Genomic DNA, 25319 nt, shown 5'->3' with positions numbered 1-25319 from the left:
GATCTTCCTATGTGACCTCTGACCTCAGACCTGCCTGCTGCAGGTAGACAGATTGACACAGGTCACCTGACATGTGTCATCAGGCTCCAGTCAAACTCTGACAAGTGTAATCATTAATAATAATAACTAATATTTGATTGATGAAGGTCAAGGTTAGATCATGTGACTACATTAAGTCCATTGAATTGTATTTTCTTGTCATGTTAGCTTAGCATGAACTGTGATATCACACAGAGCAGTGTTGTCATCATCTTTTATTTCTGAAGCGAATCATAGCAATAAAAAGCACCAATCAGGGTCATTTGAGCGGTCAGCTGACAGACGTCCTCCACACAAGGAATTATGGGAAATGCAGCTGTCTCTCCTTAATTCTGTAAATCTGTCAGGTGGCTAACGACACAGGACGAGCTCCACCAATCAGACGCTGCGTCTGGAGTGATGAACGCAAAGACCAGGTGTCGTCATGGAAACTAAAATCAGACAAGATGTGCATCACAGGATAAAACATAAAAACACAGAACAGCTGTTTAAACCAGAATAATTAAAATAAAGCCCGCCCCTCCTGCTGCCAGGATCAACGGTCTCCTGTATGAACTGGATCAATAACTGATCAATCCACTGATCGTTTAATGGCTCAAATCAGGAAATTCATTGAACAGTTAAAAACAAACTCTCTCAGTCTCTGCTTCTCAGTTCCTAAACACAGCACAGGTTCCGTCAGATGAAGACTGATCCTGATTGGAGGAGGGTGGTGGCTAAGCGTGGTGATGTCACAGGATGAAGGCGGCGATGGTTAGTCTGTTTTGATCGTGTGCGTTGATCGGCAATCAAGCCAGAAGAAGAAACGTCAACGTCACATCTGGAGAGAAAGAGACACAAGTGATGAGAAAAACAAGTTCACACCTGGTGTCTTGCCTCCTGTGTGTGTGTGTGTGTGTGTGCGCCACTAAAACAAACTTACGTAACAGCCTTATTTCCAACAACACTGGACAAAAGAACTTGATTTGAGAAGTAAAATCCTTGTTTACTTTCAGTTTATGACCAAAAGCAGCGGCTGACACACACACACACACGCACGCACCCCCCCCCCCCCTCTCCAGGACAATAGTTTCACTTTCACTAGTCACAAAACCTCACTCCCGAGACAGATCAACTTCTGTTGGTGACCCTTCACAATAAAAGTCCCAAACTGATATACTGCTAATGATGACAGGAAGTACAAATTCACTGACTAACCTTCCACGATAAGGCAACTAAATAAAATAGCTAACCTTTATTATTATGAAATAGCCAAACGTTACCCTATAATAACTAACTGTATACAGATGATGATAGTGATAAATGTATTGTTCATTCTCTTTATATTGCTTGTTGTGTGTCTTTTTCCATCTTTAGTATCGATAGTCGTGAAAACCATGAAACCGTAATACTTCCTGACATATGGTGACATCACAAGTCCACAACGGATCCCACCCGTTCCCATTCATTCACATCTGAACAGGTGGGTCTGATCCTCTGGACACTGTGACTCACCTGGACAGGAGACTCGTGCAGCCATTTGTCTTTGTCTCCGCCCACGTTCATGCAGGAGAACAGGTCACAGACAGGTGACAGCAGACGCTCCTGTGAACGGTCACAACAGTTTAAGAATGTGTCTCTCATCTGCCCCCCCACACTGCCCCGTGATCTCTGTTGCATGCAGTTACCTGAGCCTGACTCTTCTTCAACAGCCACTTGTCATCATGACCCCCTCCTGTCCACGGCAGGGAGGGGGAAGGGGAGGCTGGCTTGAAGACGGAGCTGGGCTCCTCCCTTGTAGCCTTCTCCTCATCAGGAACCAGCCAATCAGAGAGCGGGGTGGTGAGGGGCAGTAGGCGGGAGCAGGGGGAGGAGGGGTGCAGCCAGGCATCTAGGATGGCCTGCACCTGAGGAGGCGACACACTGGAGGTCACATTACCAGGTCACCAGGTCCAATATATATAACTAACAAGTCCAGCTGTCACTGATGACATCATCACTGCTCTTAGTTCTGCTACTTTAGGTTTAGAATGTTCTCTCTGCTCATCTTCATCACATGAATGTCTCATTAAAAGATATTACTGACTTCCCTTCTTGACCAGAGGACGGTGCTTTATCACTAAAGATTCAGGATTGTGATCGAATGTTGAATTGTGATCATATTGATGGATACTTTAAACATTGAGGGACCTCCCGATACGATAGTGAGGGGGCGATACGAGATCTATTGTGACTCGATATTACGAACTCTTTTGGTTATTTTTTTTTTAAACACTGGACCATGGAAAACAGTTCACATACTTTCAAGTACAACACAGTCAACTTCACTTAAAGCTTTCCAAGTTTTAATCCTTAAATATTAGCATTAACTTCTGCTAATATAATACTTCTGCTGGGCAGCCAATCGAGAAAATAAATAAAAATGTGCCCTATTATTGTATAGCCCCTGTCAACTGCAGACAAACTGACAGATTAAGAAATGTATGCCACCTAGGCAACTTTTAAACCAGCAATAAAAGGTAAAGTAAATAGAATGAATAAAAGTAACGGATCACAGACAGTGACAATAACCTGTCACATGACTGAAGCTGTGATATCATTTCATCTCCACGTTTAAAAAATAACATAAAACGTTAAGGATGAAACAAGCTGTGGTTACCTTCTGTTCTCTGTTGTAAAGGGTGGGCGGGGTCTTCTTCACAGCAGGCGGGGGGTTCTTTGTGGTGGGCGGGGCGTTCGTTGTGGTGGGCGGGGCGTTCTTGGCCACCGGGACACCGTTCTTGTCTCGTCCGTCCTGCTGCAGCAGCCACATGGTCAGAGCTTCTCTTCCACAGTTCTCCTCACAGACGCAGTCAGAGAAGGCAGAGCAGACCTCATTGGCCCTGCAGGTCTGCTGCACCGGCACCGTCTGCTGCAGCCACGCCTCTAGGACTGCCGCCGGTGGGGTGACAGGGGTGTGTCCGGAGGCGGGGCTTGATGGGGGCGGGGTCTTCAGGCACTTTAGCTGACCCAGGTTCTCGATCTCCACTGCCTTGGTGGTCTGACAGCAGGAGGAGCAGTCGGCAGCCGGGCGGCTCGACCCTGCCAGCCAATCGGAAGAGGACCAGCCGTCATTAAAAGGCTTCAACACCTGCCGCCACTGCTCGGCATTTGACATGGTCTCCATTGCATCAAGGGGAGGGGTGATAAGCCAGTCGCTCAGCTCCTCCTCATCGGGGTTGATGGCGAACTCTGAGTCGTCAATTTGTTCGATGGAGAAGGAGGAGCTGCAGCTGCTGATTGCCCGCCCTCTGCTGACAGGCGCCTGATCCTGCAGAAGCCACGCCTCCAGGTCTCTGAGCTGACCCCAGGCCCCCAGGAAGTCCATAGAGGAGAGGGGGGGACAGGAAGTCTACACAGACACACAGAAATTCAGTCCAACGTCGACGACAACAAATTTCATAACAAACCAGAACCCGATTAATCACATCGATTAAAGACGCAACAGACACGGGTCACATCACAGGAAGTGACACAGCGTTAGGAACTCACGATGACATTCACCATGGTAAGTGATGACCGTGTTAATCCAAAGGCTGACAAGCTTCTACTGGTAATAAATAAACTTTGTTTGCTTCTCGTTTCAGCTTCATAACATGAGACCTTTTCGCTCTCACCTTGTTCTCCTTGAGTGACATCAGCCAATCCTGAGGGTTCTTGCTAGACAGGGAACCAATAGGAGAGTTACTGGTTGGACGACTTCCCAGCAGCCAATCTCCCAGAGCTCCGACCTCAGATGTCTGACGAGACAGAGATCAGAAGGATCTGAATCAGGAGATCCGAGCTTGACCAGAGTTACAGGAAATGCTTCAGGATGAAGGAACGCACCTACCTCACTGTAACTCACGTTATCGAACTCTATTCAATATAATTGTACTTGTATAGAACCAAATCATTATATACATTAGCTCAAGGTTCATTACAGGGAAGGTTGAAACCCTAACAATTATGCGAGCAGTTCCCACAATGAGCAGCTCTAACATCTGGTGGAGAAAACTGAATAATTAACGGGGAAAGATTGCCAGCAGAACAACAGCTAATGTTAGCTGACGTTAGCTTACAACAGCTATAGGAGCCAAAAATCATTGTTTGCCAGAACGAATGTTGCTGGAAGGAAAAGCCAGAAGAGGGTTCGGCTCTCTGACCTCACATCCTCAAGACCTGCTGCTCTAGCTTATAGAGAGTCCTTAGTTTATCTTTTGAATCTTTAATTGGGTTTCAAATTGACCTTCTGAATGATGTGATACGTTGTTGTTGTACAAGTGTCCGGTCAGACACACATTTAGCTCAGCGGTCATATAGGACAAGGAGAAACCGATACCATAGCTAACGGCAGTGAACATAAACTACCGTTAGCTTCCTTCTTCTAGCTAATGGGAAGGGTTACCTGCTTCTTTGCTGTGATTGGATAATTCTGCACCTGAACCTTCTGGGGGGCGGGGCTCTGGGAGGACACACCCTCCACAAACTGCAAACAGGAAGTACAGAAAACACCTGATCAGCATCACACTTTTGAGAGTGTGTGTGTGTGTTTGTCTGTGTTACCTTTATGTGTGAATGTTAACTATGTGTGTGTGTGAGAGTGTGTGTGTATTAGCTGTATGTGTCTGTGTGTGTGTTACCTGTTCAGTGATGCTGCCAAACGAGGTGATGGCATTCCTCAGAGAGCGAGTGTCGGCATGGAAACTCACGTCAGCCGTTTCCTCTGGAGTCAGACTGAGAGACGACAACCTGCACGTGCACACGCACACACATTGGAAAAAACGCACACACCCAGCAGGTAAAACGCACAGACCTTCTTTATAAACATCATGATTTCAGTGTGTGTCTGAGTGTGTGTTTACTTCTCAATGCAACTGGTCAGCTGGCTGCTCAGGTCGTTGTTCTGCAGCTGATGAGTGATGATATCAAACTGACCTCGGAGCTGAAACAGACACACACAGGTCAGTGTCCACCTCACACTCATCATTATTGTTGTCATCACTGTTGTGTTGTTATTATAATTGTTACAGTCATGTTCTTTTTATCCTTTTCATTGTGTAGTTCTTATCATTGTTGTGATGTTGTTCTGTTACCTGGTGCAGTTGGTGCAACTGTTGCTGGAGCGTTTCCGTCTTGACTTGTTCGAGCAGCTCGATCTGATCGAGCAGCCAAACCTCTCTGCAGCGCAGCGCCTCCTGCTGGCGACTCACACAGCTCTGCAGCTCGGCACGCACCTGACACGGTGAGACACAGGTTAGACACAGGTAGAGACACAGGTTAGACACAGGTAGAGACACAGGTAGAGACACAGGTAGAGACACAGGTAGAGACACAGGTAGAGACACAGGTTAGACACAGGCAGAGACACAGGCAGAGACACAGGCAGAGACACAGGTAGAGACACAGGTAGAGACACAGGTAGAGACACAGGTAGAGACACAGGTAGAGACACAGGTAGAGACACAGGTTAGACACAGGCAGAGACACAGGCAGAGACACAGGTAGAGACACAGGTAGAGACACAGGTAGAGACACAGGTAGAGACACAGGCAGAGACACAGGCAGAGACACAGGTAGAGACACAGGTAGAGACACAGGTAGAGACACAGGTAGAGACACAGGTAGAGACACAGGTAGAGACACAGGTTAGACACAGGCAGAGACACAGGTAGAGACACAGGTTAGACACAGGTAGAGACACAGGTAGAGACACAGGTAGAGACACAGGTAGAGACACAGGTAGAGACACAGGTTAGACACAGGCAGAGACACAGGTTAGACACAGGTAGAGACACAGGTAGAGACACAGGTTAGACACAGGTAGAGACACAGGTAGAGACACAGGTAGAGACACAGGTAGAGACACAGGTAGAGACACAGGCAGAGACACAGGTAGAGACACAGGTAGAGACACAGGTAGAGACACAGGTTAGACACAGGTTAGACACAGGTTAGACACAGGTTAGACACAGGTTAGACACAGGTAGAGACACAGGTAGAGACACAGGTAGAGACACAGGTAGAGACACAGGTTAGACACAGGTTAGACACAGGTTAGACACAGGTAGAGACACAGGTAGAGACACAGGTAGAGACACAGGTAGAGACACAGGTAGAGACACAGGTAGAGACACAGGCAGAGACACAGGCAGAGACACAGGTAGAGACACAGGTTAGACACAGGTTAGACACAGGTAGAGACACAGGTAGAGACACAGGCAGAGACACAGGCAGAGACACCGGTAGAGACACAGGTAGAGACACAGGTAGAGACACAGGTAGAGACACAGGTAGAGACACAGGTAGAGACACAGGTAGAGACACAGGTAGAGACACAGGTTAGACACAGGTAGAGACACAGGTAGAGACACAGGCAGAGACACAGGTAGAGACACAGGTAGAGACACAGGTAGAGACACAGGTAGAGACACAGGTAGAGACATCACATCTTACATCCGGAGTCTAAAGTGCAGAAGATCAAATAGTCCATGAGTCGGGTTCTCTCTCCCTCTCTCTTTATACTGACTGTACCACACACCGCTGTCTCTCTCTCTCTCTACAGACACTGAGTCAGTGTCTCTCTCTCTACAGACACTGACTCAGACTGGACCAGGATCAGAGGATCAGATCTGTGGTTACCGTGGTAACTTCAGGTTTAACTGAGCTGCTTAATCACCATGGTAACAGAAGCTGCACCTCTAACCTGAGATGATAAACAGCTCAACTACTGACCAATCAGAGGAGAGTAGACCAGAGTAGAGGATCTACAGGATCCAGAGAGGGACAAAAGAGTTCAGGGTCAGGCTACAGTGTCAACAGATATTGTACTGTTCTACACTACGATCAACAACAATCAACAACTATCCATAATGATCAACAACTATCAACAACTATCCATAATGATCAACAACATCAACAACTATCCATAATGACCAACAACTATCCATAATGATCAACAACAATCAACAACTATCCATAATGATCAACAACAATCAACAACTATCCATAATGATCAACAACATCAACAACTATCCATAATGACCAACAACTATCAACAACTATCCATAATGACCAACAACTATCCATAATGATCAACAACAATCAACAACTATCCATAATGATCAACAACAATCAACAACTATCCATAATGATCAACAACATCAACAACTATCCATAATGATCAACAACATCAACAACTATCCATAATGATCAACAACAATCAACAACTATCCATAATGATCAACAACAATCAACAACTATCCATAATGATCAACAACATCAACAACTATCCATAATGATCAACAACATCAACAACTATCCATAATGATCAACAACAATCAACAACTATCCATAATGATCAACAACAATCAACAACTATCCATAATGATCAACAACATCAACAACTATCCATAATGATCAACAACTATCAACAACTATCCATAATGATCAACAACATCAACAACTATCCATAATGATCAACAACATCAACAACTATCCATAATGATCAACAACTATCCATAATGATCAACAACGATCAACAACTATCCATAATGATCAACAACGATCAACAACTATCCATAATGATCAACAACAATCAACAACTATCCATAATAATCAACAACATCAACAACTATCCATAATGACCAACAACTATCCATAATGATCAACAACAATCAACAACTATCCATAATGATCAACAACAATCAACAACTATCCATAATGATCAACAACATCAACAACTATCCATAATGACCAACAACTATCAACAACTATCCATAATGATCAACAACATCAACAACTATCCATAATGACCAACAACTATCAACAACTATCCATAATGACCAACAACTATCCATAATGATCAACAACGATCAACAACTATCCATAATGATCAACAACATCAACAACTATCCATAATGATCAACAACTATCAACAACTATCCATAATGATCAACAACATCAACAACTATCCATAATGATCAACAACAATCAACAACTATCCATAATGATCAACGACATCAACAACTATCCATAATGATCAACAACAATCAACAACTATCCATAATGATCAACAACAATCAACAACTATCCATAATGATCAACAACAATCAACAACTATCCATAATGATCAACAACATCAACAACTATCCATAATGATCAACAACTATCCATAATGATCAACAACATCAACAACTATCCATAATGATCAACAACTATCCATAATGATCAACAACGATCAACAACTATCCATAATGATCAACAACAATCAACAACTATCCATAATGATCAACAACAATCAACAACTATCCATAATGATCAACAACATCAACAACTATCCATAATGACCAACAACTATCAACAACTATCCATAATGACCAACAACTATCCATAATGATCAACAACAATCAACAACTATCCATAATGATCAACAACAATCAACAACTATCCATAATGATCAACAACATCAACAACTATCCATAATGATCAACAACTATCAACAACTATCCATAATGATTGCACCTTAAAACCGCACACAACACATTTACTGTATATATTATTTTTTCGATATTGTTGTTTTTTATATTGATGTTTATATTGCTCTATATTGTTGTTTTTATATTGTTGTTTGTAAAGTGCACCAACCACACCAAGGCAATTTCCTGTATGTGAAAATATACAAGGCAATAAAAAGAATTCTGATTCTGATTCTGATTCTGATGATCAACAACAATCAACAACTATCCATAATGATCAACAACATCAACAACTATCCATAATGATCAACAACTATCAACAACTATCCATAATGATCAACAACATCAACAACTATCCATAATGATCAACAACTATCCATAATGATCAACAACGATCAACAACTATCCATAATGATCAACAACGATCAACAACTATCCATAATGATCAACAACAATCAACAACTATCCATAATAATCAACAACATCAACAACTATCCATAATGACCAACAACTATCCATAATGATCAACAACAATCAACAACTATCCATAATGATCAACAACTATCCATAATGATCAACAACATCAACAACTATCCATAATGATCAACAACATCAACAACTATCCATAATGATCAACAACTATCCATAATGATCAACAACATCAACAACTATCCATAATGATCAACAACTATCCATAATGATCAACAACGATCAACAACTATCCATAATGATCAACAACAATCAACAACTATCCATAATGATCAACAACAATCAACAACTATCCATAATGATCAACAACATCAACAACTATCCATAATGACCAACAACTATCAACAACTATCCATAATGACCAACAACTATCCATAATGATCAACAACAATCAACAACTATCCATAATGATCAACAACAATCAACAACTATCCATAATGATCAACAACATCAACAACTATCCATAATGATCAACAACTATCAACAACTATCCATAATGATTGCACCTTAAAACCGCACACAACACATTTACTGTATATATTATTTTTTCGATATTGTTGTTTTTTATATTGATGTTTATATTGCTCTATATTGTTGTTTTTATATTGTTGTTTGTAAAGTGCACCAACCACACCAAGGCAATTTCCTGTATGTGAAAATATACAAGGCAATAAAAAGAATTCTGATTCTGATTCTGATTCTGATGATCAACAACAATCAACAACTATCCATAATGATCAACAACATCAACAACTATCCATAATGATCAACAACTATCAACAACTATCCATAATGATCAACAACATCAACAACTATCCATAATGATCAACAACTATCCATAATGATCAACAACGATCAACAACTATCCATAATGATCAACAACGATCAACAACTATCCATAATGATCAACAACAATCAACAACTATCCATAATAATCAACAACATCAACAACTATCCATAATGACCAACAACTATCCATAATGATCAACAACAATCAACAACTATCCATAATGATCAACAACAATCAACAACTATCCATAATGATCAACAACATCAACAACTATCCATAATGACCAACAACTATCAACAACTATCCATAATGACCAACAACTATCCATAATGACCAACAACTATCCATAATGATCAACAACAATCAACAACTATCCATAATGATCAACAACAATCAACAACTATCCATAATGATCAACAACATCAACAACTATCCATAATGACCAACAACTATCAACAACTATCCATAATGACCAACAACTATCCATAATGATCAACAACAATCAACAACTATCCATAATGATCAACAACAATCAACAACTATCCATAATGATCAACAACATCAACAACTATCCATAATGATCAACAACTATCAACAACTATCCATAATGATCAACAACAATCAACAACTATCCATAATGATCAACAACATCAACAACTATCCATAATGATCAACAACTATCAACACCTATCCATAATGATCAACAACATCAACAACTATCCATAATGATCAACAACATCAACAACTATCCATAATGATCAACAACTATCCATAATGATCAACAACGATCAACAACTATCCATAATGATCAACAACGATCAACAACTATCCATAATGATCAACAACAATCAACAACTATCCATAATAATCAACAACATCAACAACTATCCATAATGACCAACAACTATCCATAATGATCAACAACAATCAACAACTATCCATAATGATCAACAACAATCAACAACTATCCATAATGATCAACAACATCAACAACTATCCATAATGACCAACAACTATCAACAACTATCCATAATGACCAACAACTATCCATAATGATCAACAACGATCAACAACTATCCATAATGATCAACAACATTAACAACTATCCATAATGATCAACAACTATCAACAACTATCCATAATGATCAACAACATCAACAACTATCCATAATGATCAACAACAATCAACAACTATCCATAATGATCAACGACATCAACAACTATCCATAATGATCAACAACAATCAACAACTATCCATAATGATCAACAACAATCAACAACTATCCATAATGATCAACAACTATCCATAATGATCAACAACATCAACAACTATCCATAATGATCAACAACGATCAACAACTATCCATAATGATCAACAACAATCAACAACTATCCATAATGATCAACAACATCAACAACTATCCATAATGACCAACAACTATCCATAATGATCAACAACAATCAACAACTATCCATAATGATCAACAACAATCAACAACTATCCATAATGATCAACAACATCAACAACTATCCATAATGACCAACAACTATCAACAACTATCCATAATGATCAACAACAATCAACAACTATCCATAATGATCAACAACATCAACAACTATCCATAATGATCAACAACTATCAACAACTATCCATAATGATCAACAACAATCAACAACTATCCATAATGATCAACAACAATCAACAACTATCCATAATGATCAACAACATCAACAACTATCCATAATGATCAACAACATCAACAACTATCCATAATGACCAACAACTATCAACAACTATCCATAATGACCAACAACTATCCATAATGATCAACAACAATCAACAACTATCCATAATGATCAACAACATCAACAACTATCCATAATGATCAACAACAATCAACAACTATCCATAATGATCAACAACTATCAACAACTATCCATAATGATCAACAACAATCAACAACTATCCATAATGATCAACAACATCAACAACTATCCATAATGATCAACGACATCAACAACTATCCATAATGATCAACAACAATCAACAACTATCCATAATGATCAACAACATCAACAACTATCCATAATGACCAACAACTATCAACAACTATCCATAATAGAGCATGGCCTAGGGGATAGAGCAGGTGCTCTGCAACAAGAAGGTTGCCGGTTCGAATCCCACTCTATCCCATCTGCATGCCTAAGTGTCCTTGGTACGATACTGAACCCCTAAATTGCCCCTCATAAATGCTGAGTGTTCTAAAAATGTAAGTCGCTTTGGATAAAAGCGTCAGCTAAATGACATGTAATGTAATGTAAAAATAATGACCAACAACTATCCATAATGATCAACAACAATCAACAACTATCCATAATGATCAACAACAATCAACAACTATCCATAATGATCAACAACATCAACAACTATCCATAATGATCAACAACTATCCATAATGATCAACAACAATCAACAACTATCCATAATGATCAACAACATCAACAACTATCCATAATGACCAACAACTATCAACAACTATCCATAATGATCAACAACAATCAACAACTATCCATAATGATCAACAACTATCCATAATGATCAACAACGATCAACAACTATCCATAATGATCAACAACATCAACAACTATCCATAATGATCAACAACTATCAACAACTATCCATAATGATCAACAACATCAACAACTATCCATAATGATCAACAACATCAACAACTATCCATAATGATCAACAACAATCAACAACTATCCATAATGATCAACAACATCAACAACTATCCATAATGATCAACAACAATCAACAACTATCCATAATGATCAACAACATCAACAACTATCCATAATGATCAACAACAATCAACAACTATCCATAATGATCAACAACATCAACAACTATCCATAATGACCAACAACTATCAACAACTATCCATAATGACCAACAACTATCCATAATGATCAACAACAATCAACAACTATCCATAATGATCAATCTCTGGATTCTGTGTGATGGAAACTGAAGATCTGAGGTTTTAACGTTTAATCGTTGTCAACTTTATTGTCAATTCTGCAACATGTACAGGACATAGACGGGATTGAAATGATGATTCTCTCTGATGTGTAAACATATAGGTAGACAGAACATGTTAGTACGCAAAAATCTGAGCATATAAGTACACAACATTATAAGTACTCAAAACATAGTACATAGTACACAGTACGACATAGTATGCAGTCATAAGGCACACGGTGGATAGGATGAGAGCAGTGCAAACCGGGATAGTAAAATAATACTTCACAGGAAGTAATGTAATGTACATCCATAGGATTTAGTAAACACTAGGGGTGTAATGGAACAGGTATGAAAGCAGCGAGTACACATGTGGAACTTACTTGTGTGTCTCAAATTCTTCACTCAATCAACACTTTAACAAGGGACCGGATGTGCTGTCGACTCGTGGTCATAGCACAGACAAACAGGAGAGTGAAGACCTCCCTCATTATTAAAGTCTGTGTGGGTCATTATGTGGTGACGGAAGAAGACAAGTGGATCGTACACAAACCAGCATTGAGCAGCTGGTGGGTATGTAGCTTGAAGCACAAGCCTGCCGACTCGTTAAAGAGGTCGTCACCAGAGTGATGTCCCACTAACATTTGATATAACACGGAGCTCTTTTGGACGAGGACAGAACGAGTGACGTGTAAACCCAGCGCTCCGTGGAATTAAAGCCGCCGCTTGCAAATATTTCAGACCAAAGCAATAACGAGTGACGTGTTTGTCCCGGCGTTCGTCCCCCCACCATGCAGACGCTTTTGTGAAACCATTCTTGGCGTGGTCTTCGTTCCTCCTACCCCCAGCCTTTCCAAGCCGACCCAGAGCCGGTGGCGCACCGCCACGGAGGAAATGTGCCCGGCGGGGCCAGGTCTCGAGAGGAGATCCTCCCAAACCTGCATGGAAGCCCTGACACACGCGGGCAGCGCGGAGACAACAGTTTGTCCATCGGCAGCCGCACCCGACTCATGGGGGGGCCCGACGGGAGGCGCCACTTCCCGTGAAGGAAGGGGTGGAAGTGTGAGCAGGCGGGAGGAACGAAGACCTCAGTCTTCAATTGGCTCAGGCACCGAAATGAAGCACCGAAATCTGCGTTGCATTTTGGTCCGGGTAGGAACCGGTTGTATTGGACCCTAACCCTAACACCAACCCGGTTCTCGGTACCGAACCCTAATCATACAATAACGGTGCAGTTTAATTACAGTTCATTTTTTTACATGCTGCACCTTAATAGATATTTATTTTGACTTTTTTCTTTGTAAAAATTACTTAGATAAGAAAGACAGAAAAATCTGTTTGATGTTTTCTGTTCCTTGTTTCTTCTTTACTGAAAACGTACTTTACACCCCTTGTAAATAGCAGTTAAAGACAGCAGTACTGTGATAGCATTTACAGTAAAAAGGGAAAATCACTATAAAATGTGACAATGATGTAGGTACTGACCTCTCGAACATTCTCTCTCAACTGCTGCTCTGCCTTCAACACGCTGTTGATGGCGTCCTCCAGCTGACCCTGGGCCTGCCAGCACTGCTTCAGTCCCCCTGCTGCCGCCTCCGCTGAAGACATCCTGGACAGGACACGGGAAACAAATGCACAATTAAAATTAAAGAGGTCCAACACTGAAGTGACAGATTAGACGTTTTCCTGATCAATATAAATGTATCGATAGGTCAACAATCACTGATGATGTCAACTTCCTGTTACGAGTCAAAATATCAAAGAGGTGACATCACGGACCTCCAGCTGATGTCATGTCACAGTTTCTATCACAAACACTCGTCTGATATTTGATGAGTCCAGACAAAAATACTGAAAATAATCAGGAGTCTGGATAAACAGGCTGATCTCAGGGCAGTGTGCTGGTTATTGTTGTGTTGTCAGTGGGTTTGATTGTGTAATTGTTCAGAGACTCGTGGTCACTAAACCAGTTAAACCACTGAACTATTTTCGAACACAACTGGTCCAAAGACGCATCACACACATTCTCATTTCAGTACTGCTGATGTCATTGATGACTGTGTTGTCGTGGAAAGCGCACAGATATGGGGGGCGTTGCACGAGGGTGTGGCGTTGTGTGAGTCTCTGATAAGAAGAGAAACACACACTTGACCTCCAGACTGGGTTCACAGTGTTTTCCATCAGCACTCATTGACTTTGAGCTGTGTACTAATCTGTTTACTTCATCCAGGAGCAAACTGTGCTGCGGCCAAACAGATCTGAAGTGACTGCTGTGATCAACGTGACGTCACTCACCAGCCTCCACTGTTCTCTGTCGACGTCATTAAAAATACTAAGTTTCATAAAAACACGAGCAAGTTGAGTTTACTTCTTCACAAGAAACAATGAAAATCATATTGTTCACTGAAGATAATGATTCACTGACACGTTGAAGTCAATAAACTGATAAGTGTGTTATTGATTAACCAGAGAGCACGTGACACACACTTGTCTCAGGTCTGATAAACAAACACACACTGAAACATCTGTAACAACAAAAACAGAAAACACCTGTAACAACGACAACAAACATATTTATCAACAATCAAAATCTGTAACAACAACAACAGCCAACACCTGTAACGACCCCAGAGGAGCTCGCTCCTGTTCGCAGCCCGCAGGCCGCTGTGGACCGGCCCAGCTTCCGGGGACTTAACAACAATTCGCGGTGCGAGTGAGCTTAGTATTTGTTGACGTCAGTCGTTGAAACAGTTTAAATAAAGAATAACAACCCGGAGCTGGCCGGATGTTGATCTGTAGTTTCTTCTCGCTCGAGCGACCCTCAGGTCACAGCTAGCAGCAGGCGAGCTAACGATGCTAACCATGCTAAGTCAAGCAGCTGTGAGCTGGACGCTGTAAACTCACCGGGCCCCGCCGCTCTCCCTCGACGTCATAACGACTCCTCGTTATTTATGAGACACGTTGAACAGAATCTTCGGTAAATGTCTTCGTGGCCGCGACGGCTCAGTGGATCCGCCGGACGCGACAGGAGACCGACCCGAGGAAGAATCACGAGAACTCACACGCCCGTCATGGAGATCAGAGCGCTACACTGCCCCTGCTGGTGAGCTGCGACACTGCAACAAGAATCTGCTCTATGAAGTGAGGTCAACATACCCTGGATCAGTTATCAGCTGAACTGAACCTGACAACACGTGATGCTAGGGATCGATCAGTCAGTGAACTCAGTGAGGATCACACTGCTCAGAGAACAGCTGGTCACACATCTGGGATCGATCGAGTCAAACTGTTCTTTCTTTAAGTTAATATCTCACAGTTTGAGTGTTTCAGGGGAAACCCTGTTGGAGGAAATAAAACACAAATAAGCTTTTCATATCTTTTCAATACAAACACAACTCCATTTCATTTATCGCTCGAAGAAGAAGAACCAGAACATGACGTCAGACGTGGCCCGGTTAGCCCAACGTCATGACGTAACCTTACGTCCAGAGCGGAGCTTTAGCTTCTTCCTGTTGTGATGTTTTTTTAGATTTAAACTGAGGGAACATTCACACAGACACACACAGACACACACAGATATACTCCGGGACACACACACACACACACACAGACACACACAGATATACTCCGAGACACACATACATCTGCGCTGCTGCGGTCAAAATGTCTGCGGGCTCCGGGATCAGGAACACGAACACGGATACATGGGGAAGCTTCGATGACAACCTCATCCAGGTGAGCTAACAGGCTAACAGGCTAACTAACCCGAGTTAACCTTCATGTAAACTAGGTGTGTGTGTGTGTGTGTGTGTGTGTGTGTGTGTGTGTGTGTGTGTGTGTGTGTGTGTGTGTGTGTGTGTGTGTGTGTGTGTGTGTGTGTGTGTGTGTGTGTGTGTGTGTGTGTGTGTGTGTGTGTGTGTGTGTGTGTGTGTGTGTGTGGTCTGAGATCCTCATTAGAAACCTGATTATATAATCTAATATTTATACAGTAAAATATGATGTAACAAAGTTTAGTTTATCACTAATACAATATCATACATTTAAAAAGTAAAATATGAGAAGTATTAAAACCCACTGTGTTGGTCCGGGCCTCAGGGCGGTGGCAGCAGCGGCTCGGCGGTCATCGACATGGAGAACATGGACGACACGTCGGGCTCCAGCTTCGAGGACATGGGGGAGATGCACCAGAGGATGAAGGAGGAGGAGGAGGTGGCAGCAGAGGCGGCCGCCACTGAGGACGACAACGCCGAGGACGGAGAGTTTCTTGGCATGAAGGGGTTAAAGGGTCAGCTGGGTCGACAGGTGGCAGACGAGGTGAGTCCCGCTCAGGACGGGGTCAGAGGTCGTCCACGCCACAGATCAGAGCGCCACGCCGCTCAGCTGCAGAAGTCACGCTGCTCTTCAGAGATCGGAGGTCTTGCCTCCACTGAATGAATCCATTCATTTGGTTTTAAAGATTTTTATCGTTAATTGTTTGCTGGAAGATTCAGCTTCATACTCTGAACATTCAAACAAGAAAACACAGTAATTATATCAGAAACCAAACAGGCTGCAGGTAAATAAAGATAAAATAAAGAACCTCATGGACACGAAGTTCTCCCTCAAAAAGATTCAGTCAGAGCTGAAAACGAAATGTTGATATTAAGATCCATTTATTTGTCCCAAACACATGTACAGACATGCAAAGGCACACTCATGCAGGTAGGGAAATGTAACCTCTGCTTTTGACCCATCTGGTGCAGGACACACAGAGCAGTGAGCGACCATGTACGGCGCTCGGGGAGCAGATGTTGGGGGAGTAAGGTGCCTTGCTCAGGGGCATTAGACAGGGTAGTGAGACTCTTGGATTTTTGGACAGATCAATCCAGGTTCGTCTTTTGTTGTCTCTCCGTGGAGTCGAACCAGAGACCTTCTCTGCCCTTAGTCCAAGTTTCTGCCACTAGACCACCGCCTCTCCTCATATCGTAGTAACGATTCTATTGTTTATGGCAGTTTCACAGTGCAAAGCTTTTAAAAAAGCTATGCTCTGATTACAGTCTTTTATTGTGAAGCGTCCAACTTCTTTGCTGATTCTCTTATTCGTTGACTTCTGTGTGTTCAGGTGTGGCAGGCGGGGAAGCGTCAGGCCTCCCGAGCTTTTAACCTTTACGCCAACATCGACATCCTGAGGCCATACTTTGACGTGGAGCCAGTTCAGGTCCGCAGCAGGTAGGATTGCCCACTTCCTGTTTCCTGTCAGATGTTTCCTGCTCAGTCTGACTGTGATCGTTCTGTGTCCCCCAGGCTGATCGAGTCCATGATACCTGTCCGCATGATCAACTTCCCACAGGTAACCACGCCCGCTTCCTGTGTGTTTTCAGCTCACCAACGAAAAACAAGAAGTGACCCACTCATCTGATCCAGGATCAGATTCAGGGTCAGGATCTGTTCTATGAAGTGAGTTCAACATATCCTGGATCTCTGTCAGTTCTCCAGCTGGACATAACCTAACAATCACAGTCAGGCCAAGTGGTCACATGACGCTAAATTAACTCAGATTCTCTTCATCAAGATCTGAGTGTGTGCACATAAAAGGGGCGGGGTTTGCTGCATTTGACCAATCGCAGACGTTGACAGTTTGACCGACAGCAGAGCCTCATATTTCACAACAAGGACCAAACTGTTAAATCAGAGCAGAACAAACATCCAGAATAAAAGAAACAGTTCCAGCTGCTAAATGCAGGAAGAACAGCCGGTAAAACATCTGGGATGTTTTTCTGGTAAACCTGTTCATTGAGATCTGAATATAAGTGAACATCTGGAACATGTCCTGGTATGTTGAACTCGGCTCACAGTTCAGACCCCTGGTTGAGGATCAGGATCTGGTCTCTGACAGTTTGTACTTCCTGTAGAAGATCGCAGGCGAGCTGTACGGTCCTCTGATGCTGGTCTTTACTCTGGTCGCCATCCTGCTGCACGGGATGAAGACGTCCGGAACCGTCATCGTAGGAACACACACACACACACTCACACACAAACACACACACACACAGAGGAAAAAACTCTACAACGTCCAGGGTCATGACAAAATATCAAATATCATGTTTGTAAAAGTGCAGTTTGGCGACAGTGGATGCTAATAGATGCTAACTGTGACCAGAGTGCTACCTGCTCTCCTGCTGTTAGTGACACGCCCACCTAGAAGACTGAAATCTATAAGAAATGTGTCTGTAACTCCGCCCACCATGTTTTCCATCACACAACAAACGTGTGTTAAACACATCACCATGGAAATCGTACAACTAACCTGCAGGAAGTTTACCACAGTACACGTGAAACCTCCTCCACGGTTGTGATTGGCTGTGCTCATGTGCCTCACAGAGGGAGGGGACTCTGATGGGCACTGCTATCGGAACATGCTTTGGTTACTGGCTGGGAGTTTCCTCCTTGATCTACTTCCTGGCGTACCTGGTCAACGCTCAGATCACCATGCTCCAGATGCTGTCCCTGCTGGTCAGTACTGGTACTACACACTGTACTGACACTATTAACACATGATTTACTGTTAACTGACACATCATACTTCCTGTCTGCTGTCGTCAGGGTTACGGTTTGTTTGGTCACTGCGCTGTCCTCTTCATCACCTACAACATTCACTTCCACTTCCTGTTCTACGTCCTGTGGTTGCTGGTTGGAGGACTGTCCACTCTGCGTATGGTAAGAACTACACTTCCCATCAGCCCCGGCTGTCCCTCAGCTTTACGCTCACCTGTTTTGTGCTGGTTCCTCAGGTGGCGGCTCTGCTCTCTAGGACCGTCGGTCAGACGCCCCGTCTCCTCCTCTGTGGGACGCTCTCCCTGCTGCACATGCTCTTCCTGCTCTACCTGCACTTCGCCTACCACAAGATCGTGGAAGGTGACCACACACACACACATCCCACACACATCACAGACACACACTCTCTCACACACTTTTGACTGTGTGCTTTTGTGCCTGAGTGAGAACTCCTGTCGTCCTTTCAGGGCTGCTGGTCTCTCTGGAAGGACCCAACCTGGCTCCAATACAGCGGGTGGCCCGAGATGTGCCCGACCTGATTCTCAACGCCACAGCTAGGACTCTGGGGGCCTCCATGATGGTCCACTTGGGGTCCACTGGGGGTCCACTGAGGATCCACTGAGGATCCACTGGGGGTCCATTGAGGGTCCTGTGGGGTCCACTTGGGGTCCACTGAGGCTCCACACACTCACAGACGTGTTTTACAAGAAGAAAGTTTCTGTGTAAATGATTATATTTTGGATCTGAACATTAGTCAGGGGTGTCTGAGTGGAGCTGGTTCTGTGTTAACCTTTTATTCTGTCTTGTTTGTTGTGTTAATTGTTTCTGTACAAACAGTCAAATAAACTTTATGGGCTTTGAATTTTTGAGAATCATCTTTGATCTGGAAACCTTATTTACAATTACAATCTTTTTAACAAACCATTAAATGTTATATTATAAAAAAATCGAGGTTATTTCTAGATATAGTGTATAAATGTTATAGATATGTTGTATATGACAGTGTTATACATTTGTACTTTAACTTAATTAAACTCAGGTTCAATGTTTTACTTTATTTATTATTGATCAGTTTCATTCACGAGTTTTAATAATGACAGTGTAGAGTAACTGAGTAAATATTCATAAAGTAATGTAACTGCTATGAGTTCCTGGCTGCAGACAAGATGGCGGACCTCCGTCCTTTTTTTTATTGCAAATTTATTTAAAATAATAACTGGCCAATACAAATTAAAAAGTGTACAAATAAGTAAACAATGCAATTCAGTGACAAAACAAAATTGCAAAAAATACAAAAATAAGCAACAAGTGTTATCTTGGAGTAGTTTCTTATACTCTTAGTAAAGCTTGTTTTGTATTTTAAAGATTTTTAATTCAGATTCAAATGCTGTGAAGAATGGTTTAAATTCTTTACCAAAATAGATCAAATACCTCTCTCCATCCAACCATGTGGGATAACATTGTGTTCATAAATCATTTTCCTATGAAAGAAAAGTGATGTATTGGCCTCCGCGTGATATCGGGACTCTAACTTCTGCTCCGTGTTCATTCAGTGATCAGCACTGAGATTTATTGAGGTTTTATCTTTTCGGGTTTAATAAGCTGCTGCCTGGGAGACTTTTCCACAAATTACAAAGTATATTAAAAAATAATAAAAAGATGAAATAAGGAGTCTAAAGGATAAACGGACATCATTTATTTAATAGAATCAAATCATCAGTAGCAACGTGGAATAATTGATTCATTTTAGTTGAGATTTCTTAGAATGAACAAAGAGGAGTCTTGTCTGCATCCAGGTGCCCAGGATTTGTAGACTTTTATTTTGAAAGGTAGGAGCAGGATGTTTTTTTGAAACAAAGGGATATTATGGACTCTTATTCTGAAACTTAATTTTCTTCTTTGTTTGATTTTATGGATGCAACCCACGTCAGGGTGTTTAAGCGCCACCTACTGTTGGTGCCGGAAGACCTGCAACATTCGGGTCCGGTCTGTCAGGTAGCTCCTCCCCTCAGCTGTTTACCGCCTCAACTGTTAACCAATCAGTGTTCAAACTTACAAGGCTTGAGCCAATCACACGTCAGCAGTACCTGCAAGACAAAGCTCAGGGTCATACATTACCCGTGCGGGAAGACGCGGAAAGAAACTTAGAAACTTCAGAATCAGAATCAGAAACAGAATCAGAAACAGAAACAGAATCAGAAACAGAATCAGAATCAGAAACAGAATCAGAAACAGAATCAGAAACAGAAACAGAATCAGAATCAGAATCAGAAACAGAATCAGAAACAGAATCAGAAACAGAATCAGAAACAGAATCAGAAACAGAATCAGAATCAGAAACAGGTTCAGGATGAAGATTTATTTCTGTGGAAGTATTCGTGGCGGAAGAGAAGATGTTGAACTTTACCTGAAGATCGTGAAGAATCTGAAGAGCCACGGAACCGTGCTGACAGAACACGTGAGCAACACACAGCTCACACACACAGGTCAGAGACCAACACACACACACACAGGTCAGAGTCACTAACACACACACACACAGGTCAGAGACACACACACACACAGGTCAGAGTCACTAACACACACAGGTCAGAGTCACTAACACACACACACACACAGGTCAGAGACACACACACACACAGGTCAGAGTCACTAACACACACAGGTCAGAGTCACTAACACACACACACACAGGTAGGAGACACACACACATTCACACACATACACACACTCACAGGTCAGAGTCACACACAAACATACACACACTCAAACATACACACAGGTCAGAGTCACTAACACACACACACACAGGTCAGAGTCACTAACACAAACACACACAGGTAGGAGACACACACACATTCACACACACACAGGACAGAGTGCTTGGAATGGACCGCTGTGTGATGTCACTGAGCTGCTGTGCTGTGATTGGACAGGTGAGGCCGGCTCGGCAGCAGGTGATAGGCTGATCCACGACAGAGACATTGATTGGCTGCGACAGTGCGACGGTGAGGATCAGTGATTACTGCTTGTTGGTGTGATGGGCTTCCTGTGACCTCTGACCTCTGTGTTACCTCAGTGGTGGTGGCGGAGGTCACGCAGCCGTCCCTCGGGGTCGGTTATGAACTCGGCCGAGTCGTCGACATGAAGAAAAGAACCTTGTGTCTGTTCAGGCCGTCAACAGGACGCGGTGAGGTCACTTCCTGTTTGCTGTCTTTAAAAACTGTGTCTGTTAGCATCATGTTTCAGTTTCCAGCGATAGAAGCGTATCATCCTGACACACGTCGTACAGACGTAGTGTTTATACAAAACAAGTCCCTGAATGCAAGTGGAGTCGGAGTTCCCCCGCATCATGCTTCTTCTTTCTTCACCTCTTTCCTCACTCCTTTCCTCACTCCTTTCCTCACTCCTTCACGTCTTTTCTTGACCTTGTGACTGTTGACCAAGGTCCATGAACCGTCTTTAGGAAAAGAGATTATTTCATGAATGCAGCACTTTATATTCAAACATGGCGTCACACCAACATCTTATTAACAGATGAGGTTAAAAGCGAATGTTACCATGTTAAAGTTAAAGCAGTAATGCTAACGCACGCCCTACACCTGGTGACTGAGCTCTGCTCTGATTGGCTCACAGACCTCAGGTGTCAGGCTAACTTCCTGTCTCTTTGCAGTTCTGTCGGCCATGATCCGAGGAGCGGCGGACGGCGAGCGGTTCGTGGTGAGAGACTACAGCGAGGACGAGGTGGAGAACGTTCTGGACCAGTTCTTCAACACGCTGACAAGAACCTGAAGAACTCCTGTTCATATTCACACTGTTCACCACAACAACATCAATAAAGTTGACTGAACCAGTTGTTCATAAATATGTTCATATTATATTTAGTATTTTATTACAAGATATTGTATATTACAGATAATTACAGATCATTGTATAGATTGTACTGTACAGTGGGTCAGGGTTAATGAAGAGTTGCACCACAGGAAGTCCTTCCAGCCTGAGGCCGTCCTCCCTCCGAGCGTCCGACACTGGACTCATTACGATGCCACAGATCTGACATATCCAGGATGTACAGAACGCATATTATACATATTTCATCTTATATTTTTTAATCTTTATATGATTATTTTTCTACTCTTGCATGGAGCTATTATAGCAAACACAATTTCCCCCTGGGATCAAAGTGTTTCTGGTCCGGATGATGTTAGGGAGGGGGAGCGTATCCCAGCATGCACTGGAATTCAAACACGGAGCAAGGTTTAAAATATTTTATTTCTTTTAAAATATACATCAGTTACAAATTGAGAAAATAAAATCTTCAGTAGATTTTTTACAAACAGACGCTCAGTGAACAGGTGAGCACCAGAGGGCGGAGTCACAGTAACCTGAACGTTACATTAACGACATTCAGCTGTGAAGACACCAAACGCTCCTCGACTAGAACCTGCTTCCTGTTCCTCCATGTCCTGATCCCAGGTGAGTCCACATCCTCAACGGACCACCCAGCGCCCCCTGGTGGCCACTTAGGGGGTCCTCCGCTCTGCTAACCAGCAATGTTCATCTCTAACGACTGATTAGCCACCAGGCTGCAGTTAGCATGTTCGCATGTGTAAAAGTCAAATGGCGAGCTAACCGTTTGTCCTGCCTGATCGATCTTACGACAGTTTTCTTCAATAACTTACATTCACTGAAACATTTTAATCTTCTGAACCATGAAAATACTTTCAACGACTCATCCACTTTGTAGCCAATGAGCTAGAATTAGCATTCTCATATAAGCTAACTGAACAGGAACTCTTACAAGTTCAGCTTGAGAGCTAAGAGCAGCTCAGAAGCAATACTGTGCTGGAGTCAAAGCAACTTAACAGCAAATAAATCACAACAAAAATAACTAAAATTATGCTAAGTTTGTTAGCTAACGTTATTATGCGCCAAACATTAAATCACTTTGTTCACGTGGTCACAAAAGATCTGTGAAAAATTATGATTTTGACAAAATGTTTAAAATGTGTGTTAACGAAGAAGCTCAGGTTTATGATAGACAGAAAGACACACAGAGAGAGAGACACACAGACAGACAGACAGACAGACAGACACAGACACAGACACACACACACACAGTGAGACACAGAGAGAGAGACACCCAGAGAGAGGGAGAGACAGACACACACACAGAGAGAGAGAGACACACACACAGAGAGAGAGACACCCAGAGAGAGGGAGAGACAGACACACACACACAGACACACACGTCTGATTTTACAGTCAAATGTTTTTAATCATTTAAAAGGAGCAAACTACTGTTTTGTTTATTGACCACCACTCTCCTGTCCTCAACGTCTCTGAATCAGTTCAAGTTTGACGAGATGTCACCTTGACACATTACTACTGTGTCCCATCATGCACTTTGTCAGAGCTCTGACAGCATTCATATCCCATCATGCACCAACAGGACTTGTAGTTCTATCATGAAGTGGCAACTGATTGTATTCGAGCCGACGTACGGAAATTATTAATCTCAGATTAACAAGAATAAAAATAAAGTTTCAAAACAAGTTTTAATACGACTAATACAAGAAAAGGATCGAGTCCGATGTGATCAATATTCAGATCCTGAGCCGGTCCACAGACTCAATCAATCATTGATCAGCTGAAGCAACGAGCTGACGTCCAATTACGACACCACGTGAGAGGGAAAGTACGGAGGCTTGCTGGATCCCAAGCAAAACAACATTTCAGACAAAACTGTTTCCTGTGGCTGCTTCACAATAAAAGCCAGTTCACATTGAATGTGAAGGAGCAGCAGATTCTGAAGAGAAACTTTTAAAAATCTTTCCTGTCACTAACAGGCCCCCGTACCACGACGACATCAAATCAATGTGATCAGAAACACGACAAAACAAATCAACGACAAATCAAACAAACATTATATCTTCACAACTAAAAATTCTTAAATGTAGATGTTACT

At 42.4% G+C, this 25319-nt stretch overlaps 3 protein-coding genes across 3 annotated transcripts; 2 read left to right on the top strand and 1 right to left on the bottom strand.

The window, feature by feature from the left end:
* Nucleotides 1-239: 239 nt before the first annotated feature.
* Nucleotides 240-15909, bottom strand: ncoa4 (nuclear receptor coactivator 4). The gene is made up of 11 exons (XM_062400868.1): nt 15722-15909; nt 14303-14426; nt 5133-5273; nt 4902-4981; nt 4680-4788; nt 4445-4525; nt 3675-3797; nt 2678-3409; nt 1707-1925; nt 1534-1623; nt 240-859 (listed from the first exon to the last, which is right to left on the bottom strand). The coding sequence occupies exons 1-11, from the start codon at nt 15748-15750 to the stop codon at nt 854-856; spliced, it is 1734 nt and encodes a 577-aa protein (XP_062256852.1). The 5' UTR covers nt 15751-15909; the 3' UTR covers nt 240-853.
* Nucleotides 15910-16280: 371 nt separating this feature from the next.
* yipf3 (Yip1 domain family, member 3) lies at nt 16281-20213 on the top strand. The gene is made up of 9 exons (XM_062400869.1): nt 16281-16552; nt 16913-17131; nt 17919-18025; nt 18101-18146; nt 18709-18801; nt 19178-19309; nt 19400-19513; nt 19588-19711; nt 19819-20213. The coding sequence occupies exons 1-9, from the start codon at nt 16481-16483 to the stop codon at nt 19971-19973; spliced, it is 1062 nt and encodes a 353-aa protein (XP_062256853.1). The 5' UTR covers nt 16281-16480; the 3' UTR covers nt 19974-20213.
* Nucleotides 20214-21435: 1222 nt separating this feature from the next.
* On the top strand, nt 21436-23206 carry dnph1 (2'-deoxynucleoside 5'-phosphate N-hydrolase 1). Its single transcript, XM_062400870.1, has 4 exons — nt 21436-21837; nt 22288-22359; nt 22431-22541; nt 23025-23206. The coding sequence occupies exons 1-4, from the start codon at nt 21702-21704 to the stop codon at nt 23141-23143; spliced, it is 438 nt and encodes a 145-aa protein (XP_062256854.1). The 5' UTR covers nt 21436-21701; the 3' UTR covers nt 23144-23206.
* The last annotated feature ends 2113 nt before the right edge of the window (nt 23207-25319 follow it).

This window comes from Platichthys flesus, chromosome 12, assembly GCF_949316205.1.
Source record: "Platichthys flesus chromosome 12, fPlaFle2.1, whole genome shotgun sequence".
Classification (NCBI taxonomy): Eukaryota; Metazoa; Chordata; class Actinopteri; order Pleuronectiformes; family Pleuronectidae; genus Platichthys; species Platichthys flesus.
This window is presented reverse-complemented; position numbering and strand designations above follow the sequence as displayed.

Coding starts and splice junctions, on each gene's coding strand:
- ncoa4 (XM_062400868.1), bottom strand. CDS start 15,750: ATGACGTCGAGGGAGAGCGGCGGGGCCCG. Junction 5,274..14,302: donor TGAGAGAGAATGTTCGAGAG/GTCAGTACCTAC, acceptor TCACCGTGTCAG/GTGCGTGCCGAGCTGCAGAG. Junction 4,526..4,679: donor TTGGCAGCATCACTGAACAG/GTAACACACACA, acceptor TCCTGTTTGCAG/TTTGTGGAGGGTGTGTCCTC.
- dnph1 (XM_062400870.1), top strand. CDS start 21,702: ATGAAGATTTATTTCTGTGGAAGTATTCGTGGCGGAAGAGAAGATGTT. Junction 22,360..22,430: donor TTGGCTGCGACAGTGCGACG/GTGAGGATCAGT, acceptor GTGTTACCTCAG/TGGTGGTGGCGGAGGTCACG. Junction 22,542..23,024: donor CAGGCCGTCAACAGGACGCG/GTGAGGTCACTT, acceptor GTCTCTTTGCAG/TTCTGTCGGCCATGATCCGA.
- yipf3 (XM_062400869.1), top strand. CDS start 16,481: ATGTCTGCGGGCTCCGGGATCAGGAACACGAACACGGATACATGGGGA. Junction 16,553..16,912: donor TCGATGACAACCTCATCCAG/GTGAGCTAACAG, acceptor TCCGGGCCTCAG/GGCGGTGGCAGCAGCGGCTC. Junction 19,712..19,818: donor CTACCACAAGATCGTGGAAG/GTGACCACACAC, acceptor TCGTCCTTTCAG/GGCTGCTGGTCTCTCTGGAA.